Source organism: Solea solea, chromosome 3 (genome assembly GCF_958295425.1).
Source record: "Solea solea chromosome 3, fSolSol10.1, whole genome shotgun sequence".
Classification (NCBI taxonomy): Eukaryota; Metazoa; Chordata; class Actinopteri; order Pleuronectiformes; family Soleidae; genus Solea; species Solea solea.
The window spans coordinates 2,798,582-2,812,809 of NC_081136.1; the positions used below are offsets into that span (position 1 = coordinate 2,798,582).

Below are 14,228 nucleotides of genomic sequence, written 5' to 3' on the forward strand. Positions count from 1 at the left end.
GACAAAAGTGTTTTCAAGCCAGTCACGGAAACGACACCGTTTACAACAACGCTGTCGTGTATCGACACAAACACACGAGGAAAAGGTGCTAAAATAAACTAACTAACTAACTAACTAACATCGGGAAACCATCGCTCTTAACCATGGAATTAACTGAACACGCCGCATGTGGCAGAACGGAATTAAAACGAGCAAATTCATTAGTTTTACGGGTAAACAATGAGATAAATTAGCACGTTATGGATCCTCCGGGGTAAAGTAGCAGCGGAGGAGAAGTCATTAGGACGATTCCTTTGGGGAAAGACGAGAAGAACATCACGCAAAACTGTTGTTGAGATATGAAAACTGCCTTTTTCTTTTTCTGCTCATAACCGGTGGGTGTTTTATCACAACAATACAACGGATTTACATACTAGAGTTACCAAAAGGCCTAACCCCCCACGATATTCGCCAGGGCCACAGTGTTCCAGCACAGATGAGCATCCCTGCTAATTTATGACTGTACTTCCTGAGGGTGAGAGAGAGAGAGAGTGAGAGGGGGAGAGAGAGAGAGAGAGAGAGAGAGAGAGAGAGAGAGAGGAGACAATGCTACAGAATATCATGGGCCAAATTACACAAACCTCAAACTCAGACATATTCAAGAGTGAAAAACTGTCCGCTGATTGCCTTTTTTCATGAATAATAAATGAAACGCAGTCTCAGAGCGAGTCTTTAACAGTACGAGCTGTCATTAACGTTAGAGCGCGCACTCCGTGGTCCGTCCGGCACTCTGAGGTTTCATTTTCGCATCTGTAAGTAAAGCGAATAGATTATCTTCACATCTGTGGAGTTTTGATGATTTTTTTTTGTCATATGGAGCAAAGAAACCAGACAATATTTACATTTAATGAGCTGAAACTATCCTCGCTTTGTTTATACAAACCCCTAAAACCCATTAGGTTTGTTGCAGCCCTAGAAATAAACATAATGTTTTTGCATACTCACGTCGCAGCAGATGTAAATAAACATGAAAAGTAATAGTTGTACATCATCTCTACGTCTTCTTTGGCCTTGTCACTCGTCTTATCTCTGAAGTAAACGTCTCTTATCGCCACAGTCGACTTCAGTGAAACTGACTGTAATAATCAAGTCGCGGAAAAGTCAAGTCTGCAACTGTAAAGAGAAAAAAAACCTCCACGTATATACTGTACGTACAATGTATGCGCTGATAATATAAGACGACCTTTGAGCAAATAAAACGACACTGAATCAAAGGCAATTTTATGAACTTGTAATCAGCCAAGCTGTTATTTTAAACATCAGCGGTAGAACCTCACAATACTCGATACCAATAATATGGCGATTCTTTGATAATCGATATACAGCGATACTTAGCCATGTCTTTCAAAGCGGGATGAAAAGTTTTTTCACATTTCACAATTATTCACGATGTCGAGAAAGGTCAAAGGTCATAAAGTCTATCCCACTGTAAACCTAGCCTCGTGCCTGAGGAGGATCAGCCGTGACTCTGTGACCATCACAGAGAGGAGGAGACTCCCGGGGGTGCTTCAGCACCAACACACACACACACACACACACACACACACACACACACACACACAGGGAATAAATGAGAAGCCAAAGAGTCACAGGGCAGATGGAACAATCCGAAAACAGACTACAATACGTGATATTCAGCCTTTTTTCCCATTTCTATATCAAGCTCTTTGTGACAAATGTGCTCCATTTTTACGAGACTAATTAAATGTCACATTTTTAGAAATAACTGAAAAGACTGAAAGCGGATTGTATTCAAATATAAAAGAAATAAACACCTACATTAGACTAAAACTTATATTTTAGAATTGGAGGACATAATTCACCGAACTGAACTTTAATTTGATCATTTAAGGTCGATTTTTTTTACATACATTTACAGTATAACGATAATTATCAATAAAACATCTTGACAATCACTTATTTATTCCTAAATAGTCATAGAACGACAGACTTAAACCTTTCCCGTGAAGATTGTGCGTAAATAACTTTATGAGCTACGTTACCTGACATTTAGCATTTACATTTGACATTTATTCAGCTTCTTATTGGTGTTTTTTTTTTTGTAATCACCTGTTCTATACACTTAAGTCTAAAGTCCTGCATTTAAGACTCCTCCTGCTTTATCTTTGTCTTCACCTTTGATCTACTCTCAGTAATGTACTGTATATACACACACACACACACACACACACACGCACACACACACGTATGCACACACAGATACAGTATGCACACCCGCACTGTGGCCAAACCCAAGGCGAGGCAGAGGAGAAGTAAACAACTTGGGTTTGACAACTGTGTCACAGCGATGACTAAAGAACAACTTCAAGTCCTAACAAGCAACTGTTTGTGTACACACACACACACACACACACACACACACACAGTGACACAGTGCTGAACTAGGGGGTCACTAAATGGCCGACTCATCAAACCCAAGATACAGAAGGTTTAATCGTCTCAACTGAAACGGGGTCAACTCGGAGGCGACGGCTCTCCCAGTTCCGACTTGCGACGTAAATGGAACGCACCGTCAATTTCCGCATACGAAAAAGAAGCCGTGTGTGTATGAAGGAAAGTCTTTGGATTCCAAGAAGTTGGTGTGTGAGATCTTTTGAGTTGGAAAACCCGAGTTCCAGAGCACGTTCCTTGCGCCATTGACCTCGGAAATTCCAAATTCTGAATAGAAATAAACCAGCAACATTCTATCAGAGCATTGTTTTTTGTCCACTGAGTGTCAGAGTGTCAGTTTGCTGCAGTCACATGACCTGGGAAAACTCTCACCCCCGACACTCGGCCTCGTTATCAGACCACAGATGGAGGGGATGAAGGAGGAAGCCGTGTCTGATGCTAATTTAGCTGCTGCTGCTAAAAGGAATAAAGTTACTTGACATGAATGTGTTCTCAGTGTGTTTGCAAAGTAATGCAAAGAAAACTGGCGGTAAATTAGAATAAACAAGGCTTCGTGTTTCAGAGCCTAAAATGCAAATGATGACTGTGTTTTGATAACTTTTATAACACTTTTATCAGACTGCATCAGGACATTAGGAACATTTCAACTGTACGCCCATCATTTGAACGATGCAATCAAGGTTTAAGGTTCTTTCTTTATTTTATTTTTTGTAAACATGAAGGCACACTTTCTTCTGTTCTAGTTAGTAAGTTAGATTTTCTACTTTTTCCATTTCTGTTCCCATATTTTTCAACAAAACAAAGAGTCTATAGTGATGCTAGCAGTCCCTTAAGGTGGATGCTTTGCTAACTTTAGCATGCTAATAACATAACTAGCAATTAGTTTGAATTTTTTTTAATGAAAGTTAAAATATTGCTTGCTAATTTAGTACAAGTGTTCACTGGTTTGAGGTTTTACAAGAGCTCTACTTTAATATGCTAACTATCCACGTTTAGCTAACATTATGAGCATGGAAGTAAAACCACAACCTGTTGGTGGTAAATATATCATTTTTGATGGGCTTGAAACTTTATTTTTACCTACATTTTACCATTATTAAGTATAATTGTGATTACAATGTCCTTTTTAGCCATTTAGCTGAATTTGATTGGCAAAGTCAACACAGCTAACCCAGAATAGCTTGGTTAAAACTCTGCACTTTTCATTGTCTCTTCACTGCTTCATCGCACAAACAGGAAGCTGCTCCTTTATTCAACAGCTGTCTGACGTAAGACATTTAGAGCCGACAAGAACAAAAAAACGACTTGTTTGCTGCTGTCAATCTTTTTTGGTAATGTGATTGCATCTCTCGTCATTATAATTTAACTAATGTCCCCGAATGAATGATGCTAATGAGATGTGATGATAAAGGGCTATATTTGGAGAGAAGCGCATTAAAAATTCATTACGTTTTGACATTAAAGTCTCATTTCCTACAATTTTAGGCATCATTTAAGCTCAGCTGAGTCTCCACGAGGCCACAAATCTAATTTCTAGGTTTTCTAGAGAAGGGAACGGACAATTAAAGGTTTTAATGAAGAGCAATTAAGAGGAAACTGATGAGTGACATGCAAGAAACACCCAAGCAACTAAAACTGCACAAAGAATTGCTTATTACCATGAGTCAGGTCAAAATATAAAAAGGATATTTGAAATGATTTTGGCTTGAAAGCATATATTTACTTTTAAAAGTCGCAGTTTGTTTTTAATAAACTATAATAGGGCTGCAACCATTATTATTTTCACAATAAAATGATCGATTATCAAAATAGTTGACAATTTAATGTGTTTATCGCTTATGAATGTTGCAACCCTAAGACAATATACAACTATCATAACGTCGTGTTTTTGTACAACCAATAATTATTATTTTCATTCATTACTGATTATTTATTTATTCAAGTTATCTATTGATTGGTTCATAAAATGCCATAGAATTGTGAAAATGTCTCAAACTGACTGCGTCAGATTCAGTTTTTCAGGTTTCTTTGTCACAATAAAACAGAATATGCCGAAATTTAAAGAAAGAAAGACACATTCTTACACTGACTATTAATGTGATTGATGAATCGTCGCAGCCCTGTGTCACTTTTGCGTAATCTGAATGTAATCCGGTAGTTTCAGTCTCTGCTGCGTTGCCGTGTGAACAGTGTGAGTGGGAGAGAGAAACTAGGCAATACGGCGAATCAATAAATCACAGTGCAGTGAGAAAAGAGCACATCGGGGATGGATATTGAGTGAAAAACCAATGAACCGTTGGCAATCCATTAATGTAACTCTGAGTATCAGATAACAACTCAGTAAAGCATCGACGACACAAACATCTGCATTTATGACAGGAAGTGTTTATCAGAGTGTGAGAGAAAAACCCCCCATGTTTATTTTTGTATATGACCTGCTTTATGCTTCCATTTGTGCAGTTTGGGACACAGTGGGTGAAAAAAACCAAGTTGTAATCCCTCCTCTGCTCTCTCCTCTCCTCTTGTAATCTGAGATTTTAATCTCAGCTTTCCCACGGCGAAGATTACCCAGCAGCCTCTGCTGTCATTCAAACTCTCGGGAGGACAGAAACGCAGAGGAACCAGATGTGATTCACCGGGGGAAGAGACAGAGATAGACCGAGCGGAGGAGGAGGAGGAGGAAGAGGAGGAGGGAAGAAGAAGACCTGAGTGAAAAGAAAGAGAGACGGAGAGGAAGAGAGAAAAATCCCACCTGCTGTGACAGGTTTGAACTCCACAGGTGGATCAACAACCAAGATCAATGTCAAACTTCAATTAAAGTCCTGAAATCCTATAAAGCACTGTTGGCTCGGGATTAACGGCCAATTCACACGGGATTAGAAATCTCAGTAAAGTGAACTGAATTCGATTTGCCCCCTCCCTTTGTGACAAGTTAAGTTTTTCTGAATTGAAAATAAAAGGCAATAATTAGGAGTTTGTTCACAGAGAAGCAAATCGTCCACTTGTGCTAACGTCAAGTGTTTCTGCTGCTCAGCGTGTCGCACTCTTTCGATTTGTCCACAAACAAACCAAAGCGATGGGTTTTAACGAGCTATTCACGTTTAAGAGGCTGAACAATCACAGCTTGATTTGATTATTAAAAAAAAGTCTGTTAATTATTTAAATAGTTATGGGATTTGATTAATCAGCGCAAGCCTAATTAAAGTTGAAGCAATGCCTTGCAAATTAAACTGGATTTGTCAGTTAATTTTTGACCAATTCAGTTCTTAAGTAGCTCAAGTAGCAAATAAATCATGGTACTGTATCCTGTTCTGTGCCGTTGTTGTTTTTATGAGCTCAAATAATGTTTTTAATAACAGCTTATGTGTTAAAGTTGATCTTTTTTATCAGTTTTATTGCAGTATTGACTTTGTTTTTGTCGTTTAAGAGGCTGAAGCTGGTTCGAGCAGCAACAGGTGCCAACTTCATCTCGTCACATCAATAAGTGTAAGAAGTGGAGATGAATCAGCTTCAGGCGCGACGACTCGGGGGGGAAATAAGCTGTGTGTGTGTGTGTGTGTGTGTGTGTGTGTGAGAACACAGGATCTCTTTGATGGGTTAGAGTATTTGTGCGTCGGTTAATCCGCATCGTGTTACTCGCACACCCGACATCGCTGCTGGTATGTGTGTGTGTGCGTCTATTCACTGTCCACTGAGTCTACTCAATCCCTAATCTGAGAGAGAGAGAGCGATAAACAATTTCTTCTTCTTCTTCACCTTCTTCTTCTTCTTCTTCTTCTCAGACTCGCACGCCGGATGGATTTCAATTAATTTAAGTCTCGTTCATTCCACGATACGATAAGGAGAGGGGGAGAGAGAAAGATAGGGAAAGTGATTCCGCTGGTTGGTTGCCATGACAACAGACACAACTGAGTGGAGCTGGGCTCGCACATTGCCATAAAAATCTAATGAAGTGATTCAAAGGCAGAGACAATCAGTCAGTCCCCATTCAACTTCTCCCACTCACTCACTCTCTCTCCTCCCAGTTTGTTCTCAGTGAGTGTAAAAAAGACTGATTCATGTTTTTCAGTTTTCTTTGCTCCACACGACAAAGAAATCCTTAAAATATCAAAATTATAATTAAGGCTGGGTGAAAATGTTTTTATTTTGTCGATTTATCAATTTGTATTAAATGAAAATTCAAAGTTTTTCTCTAAGATAATGTTAAGGGGTCGGGAAGCTGTTTGAAAGGCAGTAGAAACTTTGCTGAAAACTTATTTTTTTGTTTATGACAGGGCTCGACCTCTTGTTTATACGCTTGTATTGTGTTGCACTTTAACCTGAGGGGGAGACTTTGTTCAAATCCCACGAAAAGGAAAATAAAAACATAGAAAAAGGCAGAACGTTTGTAGTTTGTTTTTAATGGAGGAAAACAATCGATAAAAGTCACACAAATATTTTCTCTTTTTCTGTCTTTTATCGAATTTTTTTTTCTACACACAAGTTGTGTTTACTTTGTTCTTATCTTCATTGGTGGGATTTTAAACAGAAGTTTACATATTTGGATAAAGTCGATTTATCGCCCAGCCCGAGAGGAAAAACTGGCAGCAATTCTGATATAACAAAAATGTATTATTCAGTCCTGGTACAGACAACGTAAATGAAGAAATAAATATCTTTCCACCAACACAACACCGGCTCCATTAACGGTAGATACTGTGCCAACGACCTTCGTTATAAGACTATTTCTTCTTCCCTCACGTGAAGAGGAACATGCTGCAGCCCAAAGGGAAAACTGTGAGGAACTGAGAGAAGGAAACAACAACACCATCCCTTCCCCTCACTTCAAAACACGCTCGCAGAGGTGCGGCACGAAGGCCATGAAAGAAATCTTTGAAAGTGGTCTAAAAGGATAACAGGGGGGGGGGGGGGGGGGCGTGTCCGTGAATTAATCAAACACCCACACAAACACACGGAGGCGTGACCTTTAAGGGGCCTCTGAGAAACCGTCCGTATTGATTTTACGATAAACAAAGTCAACTCAAGTCCTTCAACCAGTCGAAACCAATCCATTTCCACGCTGATGATCAGCTGCATGTCCGGCTCTTATTTATTCTACATTTTATACTCAAAACTATTGAAAAGCGTGGCTCAACATGCTGTGAAACCTGCATTACTTACACTCGCTCTCATGCGCCACAGTTTAGAATGTCGTGATATTCGATGAATGATAGTATCAAACAGGGACGCGCGACATTGGACTTCTTGCCCATACACGACTTGTCGATACCGATATATTTACATGTTTATTTGCGGCGTTTACTCTTTATTTTGCTAACTCATGACGCAGCGGAAAAAGGTTTACTCCCTTTCTTGTTTAAACGGCCTTTCACTTGCGAAAGAGCCGCTGGATGTCGCCCACTGTCGCCTGGTGTGCCGCGTTCAATGCCGTCGCACCTGTATGACGTCACCACGCTACGCATCTTGCTGCCATTGGGATCAAGTAAAGGAACTGTTCTCTGTCGAAACGCAAGCCTGACACAGGGTTAAACCATTCCAAGCCGAACCGTACTGTGACGGACAAAGGTCTTCTAAAGTCCCGGCCGTTTGAAAACACTCAAAAAAACATCGCTTTCATCCACTACATTTTATCTAGCGTGACTAGCATGAGCGAAAAAACTGAAACAAAAACACCACAACAGGTCACATCGACCACTGGCAACCACAAATCCCGGGTATACCCTGGGTACGTACAATCGCCATGTCCCCAACGGCAAAAGACCAACTTGAGTAGGTCATTGCCACAGCGAGGACGGGTAAAAACATTGAAAGTATAAAGTATTTCCACTTTATTTTTAAATACAAAACTACCACAGAGTAAAGTGTTCTGAGGAATCACACTGTAATCAGCTATAAAGATCGCCAAGAAAGCCAAGTGTACCAGAGACGACCACAAAGACACAAGCGAGAGCGTCATGGTTTAGTGATTTTCCTTGGCTATATTTAGACCCGCGGCGTGTTTCTGTGCAAACAGTGCAAGACGTGCAAGCTGCAGAACATATTTACCACCGGAACGGACACAAACAAACCCAAAAAGGGATGAAATGTGCAAGGTCGGGGGGCCATAAAAAGGCAGGAAGGTCCAAAAGGATGTGGGTAACGACGTGGGGGGAAAAGGCCACCATGAACACAGAAAAACTGTGTAATCCACTTGATCTGTTTGACATGAGTTTGTAACTTTCTCAGTGCTTTCAAGTGATTGTTTTTCTTTGACTTTAACACTCAGGCTCAGCCCGTGTCATGTATTACTAAGTGCTAAGGACACAGTGTCATAGTTTTGCTGTGAATAACATCTATAAGTGGTCAAGTTTCAGAATAAATGGGTTTTAAATCTTGCAGAGATGTGATTCATATCTGTGATGCACTGACGACAGTATTTTACACGGAAATGATTGGAGACTTGGTTACCGTGTGTCACAACACACTCAGATTAATTCACCATTAAATCTCACCTAGATACCCACTAATTTAAGTGTGAAAGGCCCAACAGAGACAGAGGCAGCAGCAGCAGCAGCAGCAGGGCAACGTACCACAGAGCCGCGGATGACAGTTGTGTATGTGGGTGTTCGGAGACACACTATTCCCATCTCTCTCGGAGGAGCTCAGCTGTCTGACAGCGTCTCCTCTAACAATTATAATCAACTCACGCCAAGCCTGGAGAGGAAGATTGCACTCGCTCACTCACGTTCTGTTAAAAAACTGCACGACCAAAACACAAAAGCGTGTGCAGTGCACCTCCAATCCACTTTGCAGCCCACACACACACACACACACACACAATCCACTTCACTTTGTCAAAAACCCTCCGAATGTGAGGCTCCCTGCTGAAACTGGGTCAGAGGAGAGTGTGTTTTTCCTGACGTGACACGTCATGTTCTCCAACCTACGGGCAAAACACGACGCGAGTATTGCGCCGCACATACCAGGGGAGCGCGGCTGCAGCAATTTATTGATCAGTGATCGACAAACAAGTTAATCTAGACAATTTTGTTGTGTTACAGCCTCTTTTATGCGAATATGTCCTGGTTTCTTTGTCTCTCTGTGAGAGTAATGTGAATATTTCTGGTTTAAGGACAAACCGAGGCAATTAAGAAGATAATTGTTAGGCTGGGGGGAACACCTTATGACATTTCACACCATTTTTCCAAGTATATTATGGATAAAAAATCAACAGATAACAATCTTGGGTTGCGGTGCGCACGTTCATGACAATTTGCTGCCCCACAAGGCAAAGGTATGGGGTTGGATGATCTCCATCCCGAATCAATGCAAAGTCCACAAACAGACAACCGGACAAACCGGCTCCACCTGCCACCGCCTCCGCCCGCGGCTGCCGTAACTGTTTGCAAACAGACTACATTATGTCTCCAGAACATAAAGTCTGCATGATTAAAAAAAGGTCATCCAAGTACAGTGTCATAACAAGATGTTGTGATACCGTCCAGGTGATGTGGAGGAAGCTTAGATTATCTTCCACCAAACCCCATTGGAAAAATTGTCAATTTAAGCTCATCTCACGCGCGGGGACACAACATGATGCAGTGGTTTGAGAGCAGAGTCATATTACAGCATGTCGTCTTCATATTTCTTATTCGTAGTGCAGTGCGAGGCAGCGTGTGAGCGTGACGACAGATCAATGTGACAAAGGTAGCGTGGGGACACGGGGGAATTGGATCTGTGCTGCGATGCTCCTAAAGATGGAAACATTGGTTTGAAATGTGTTGTGTGTTCATTTCTAGTCAGCAAATAAGAGCCAAATGACGACGGCTGTTTGAGTAGAAAATGTTGAATAGCTGGTTCCAATTCATCTTCTGCCAAACCCCATTGAAAAATGTGACAATTTAAGCCGTCCACAAATGTGCAGTGGACTAATCTGATAGTGCGGTTTGACAGATGAGTCACGTTACGAGATATCGCCTCCATTGGAATCACACAGCATTTTCACAGAGCACGGATGTGTGAGTGAGAAGACCAATATTAAGAAGAGTCTCGGATCTGTGGTGAAATGCTCAATACACTTGTACAATACTGACATGGTGAGAAAAGCAAAATAAAAATGTGTAAAAAAAAAAAGAAGTATCCAACAGCCCCGAAAATAACGCTGTGAAAAGCAGGTTCACAACTCAAGATCGTGTTCCACCAAATCCCATTGGAAATTCTGTCAATTTAAACTTACTTCACATGTAAACGTCAGTATAAAAACACACCGGCACAACATGACACAGTGGTATGAGAGCAGAGTCATTCCACAGCATATCATCTCAGTGTATCTTCATAAAGAGCTTTATATGCTTTCAAATTGATGCCGATTTGTGCATTATTAACAAGCAGGGACAAACAAAGTAAAAGTTACGACGGTATTCGTCAGGGAGTGTTAAAAGAATGTGGCTTTTCCAGCTGAGTCCGCCTTTTCACCAAACTCCATTGGAAAATCCGACAATTTATGTCTTTCCCACGCGTGAATGCCAACACAGTACAGACAGTGGCAGAACATGATACAGTGCTTTGAGAGGAGTCGTATTAGAGCATATCGTCTCCATAGTAAATGCATTATAATCACCATGGAGACGCAATATGCTGTAATACGAGCTGTACTACACAGCACGATTGTGTGAATGAGACGACGGACCAATATTGATAATGGAAATGTGCTGAAATGCTCATTAAGAATTTGAAAAAAGCCTGTAAATGTGTAAATGTAGCAGCCGAATTGTACATTAATGGCAAATAACGACGAACAAAATGAAAACGTGCTCGTGGTGCTCGACGGAGAGCGTTAAAACAGCAATTGGTGTAAAAAATGTGTATTTTATAACAGGGTTTCCATCTATTCCATCCACACATGATGTCCGCTGTTAAAAACCGGACCCGGTTAGCTGGGTTTAAATAACCCGACAGGTCTCTGCAGGTTTAACCTGGAGGTTTTCCCCACTTAATTAAACCCACATTAGTCTGTTTTTCCCCTCCCGCTCAGCGTGGTCACACATACCGCAACGTAAACGTAATGTATAGACTGTGAGGCTATGGAGAAGAGGCTCGTTTTAACCAAAAACACTGCAAGTGTTCGTTAGTTAGTTAGTAAAACACGAGCTAACTTTGGACTAGTAAGTGTATTTACCATGTTAGCAGCGCTGGTGTGACTGTGTCCCTACTTCTGATGAACTTTTCCCCGCAGCAGCGGCAGCAGCAGCGGCAGCAGCAGAACACCGAGCTCCGGACATAATCTCTCCACTGGAAACTCTTCCACCCCCTGGTTTTTCTGGTTGTTAGCCTCGGGTGTAAAGTTGACCGTTGCCCGCTACAGCGTCTGCCATGACGGCTCGGCCACGCGTCGCTGAAAACAGACCGACTGCGCCTACGGTGCGCCGGCTTCTCCTGCCCCGCACGCCGCCGGCGTAAATCCTCTCTCTCTGCCCACTGACTGGAGCCGTGGAACAGCGGAGTGAGGATAAGCCCCGCCCACCACGTTACACAGAGGGAGGGGCTGCGGGGCATATTGATTACACCCATAAACATGACAAATTCATAATAATTGTTTTTGTTCAAATTTTGAATGTTTGTACATAGAAAGACGAAGATGACTTTAAAAAAATAAAGAAATGGTTTTTGTTCCTATTTTAAAGAAAAATACCTATTTTTTGCCTCCTTTAACTTAATTATTTTGTTGTTTTAAAATGTTTTTAGCTTTTTTCATGTTATATTTTACATCAGGTATGTTCTACTTATATTTTATGTTTTATGCAGTGAGCTTCCTTTAGTAATTTGGGTCTTATTAATAAATAAATACATGAATAATTAAAGTAGGCAATACTGGGAAAATTGTCAATTTATTAGGTACACATATTAAAAAGAAAAATGCTATTTTTATTTCTATTTTCGTCATTGTTTTTGTAAATTGTTAGTGGTTTGTTTAAGGTTTTATGCTCCAGTAAGAGGTTTTACCACTTTTGCAGTGATATTTTGATACTTGAATTCTTAATATAATAAGTAATAAATAAATAAATACATTCATAAATAAAGTAGTAGCAATGCTGGGAAAACAGATTGATTATAAAAAAGAATACATCAACACACATTCCTTGGCCAATTTATTAGGTACACATATTCACAGAAAAATACTTAATTAATATAATACTTTTTTAGTGATATTTTGACACTTGAATTTCATTATTTAAACTGCTGAGACACCGTAAACACTTAAAGCAGCTGAAAATAAGTGTGATTTTATAAGTGATTTCAAATTATAACATTAGTTATCTATTTTTTCTGCTGTTGGGAAGATTAAAAGTGTCCACTTTCTGCTGACTCAGTCACAGAGCAGTTGATTAAAATGTTTATTAGTGTAGAAGTCTGAGAGCGTTGGAGTTTTACACCTCTGCAAACCACAGAATAATATAGTGTACATCCCACGTCGTAATAAACAGTGCCTGCGGTTTAAATTAATGCTGCTATGAAACTGTCAATTCAAAGTGATCTTTAGTGAGTTTTCTAAAAGCAGATATTTACAACTGAGCTTGTGTACGTGTCATAAAAGTGCACCTGTGGGCGTATAACTCACATAAAGGAGCATCTATTAGTCAGAAATGTCCCTTTGGGAGGAAATTAAATTCCTCTAAACTGTTTTTTTGTCCAGAAATGTGTAATATTTGCTCATAAATAGTGAAAATACTGTGTTATTATCATGTTTTTGTGATGTTCAAGGCCAACAATCTTAATTTCCCTCCATAATTTCCCTTTAATCGCTGTTTTTACAGTGGACTAAATCACAATAATTACATAAGTGATTCCAAAAGACTGTTGTTGGTCATTTTTTTGCAGAATTTGCAGAATTTTCCAAACTTTTTAGTCAAGATTTATGTGTTACGTAAAATATTTATACAATGTGATATTAGCTGTTACAGATATGGCTGGATGGACGGATGAATTATTACTGAAATGGGGAAACATGACCAGGGGGCCATTTCTCCGGGTGAAAGTGAAGATGAACGAGTCACATGAATGATTTAAAGACCCCGCGGGTTCAGTCTGGACGACCTGACAAAAAAACCAATTAGTATCAGCGGAGGAGCCGCAATGTGATCTGTCCCTGCCTGCCGGTAATTTACCGTCCCCGAATTCGTCCTCACCTTACAGAGCTGGACTCTGAGTGTAGTTTAACAATGTTTTTAATCACCAAACTGTTTTAAAATAACACATTTTAAAGTGTTAAGTCAGTGACTAATTAATAGTATTTTTTTGTTTGCTAAATTTTTTATGCACTCTGGTCAAAATACAAGATGTATATGGTCAAAAGTATCACCAGAGGAAGCTTGCGTACCACGGATGGGACACGTACCACAGTTTGAGAACCCTGGCTCTCTTAAAGGGACACAGTGTCGGATTTCAACTTTCAAATCATCTCTCCAAGATTATTTTGAAAACCTGTGCCTGTCCAACTATTTTACCTAACGGAGTCGTAGCATTGATCGCAATTCTTCTGATTGGTTACGCACCACATGATCTTCCACCAGGTGGCGCCGAAACTGGTGTGTCTGGCAACATGGAGGAATTACTTAATAAATCATTTCCAGGAAATTCCAATGGGTCCTGTATATCATCAGTATATACAGTGATTCACTGTCTTCATATACAGTTGTCGATCGTCAGTTTAAAAAGGAAGAAGTGCATCGAATCTATTCTGCTGAATCTGACGAGTCTGGTTCTACCAATTCAGTTTGTTGTTTACAGTCCGCTGAGCG

At 40.3% G+C, this 14,228-nt stretch overlaps 1 protein-coding gene across 3 annotated transcripts in view; it reads right to left on the reverse strand.

The window, feature by feature from the left end:
* Positions 1 to 14,228, reverse strand: part of LOC131456467 (transmembrane and coiled-coil domain protein 3-like) — a 37,882-nt gene that overhangs the window by 10,370 nt on the left and 13,284 nt on the right. Inside the window, exon 1 of one of the 3 annotated variants that reach the window (XM_058624829.1) lies at positions 11,643 to 11,890. The exons of 1 other annotated variant lie outside the window; for it this stretch is intronic. In XM_058624829.1, coding sequence (XP_058480812.1) covers positions 11,643 to 11,711 — 69 coding nt within the window. In that variant the 5' untranslated portion in view covers positions 11,712 to 11,890. Of the gene's footprint in view, positions 1 to 11,608; positions 11,891 to 14,228 lie in introns of those variants that run through there. One more of the 3 variants, XM_058624831.1, reaches the window with a different exon arrangement.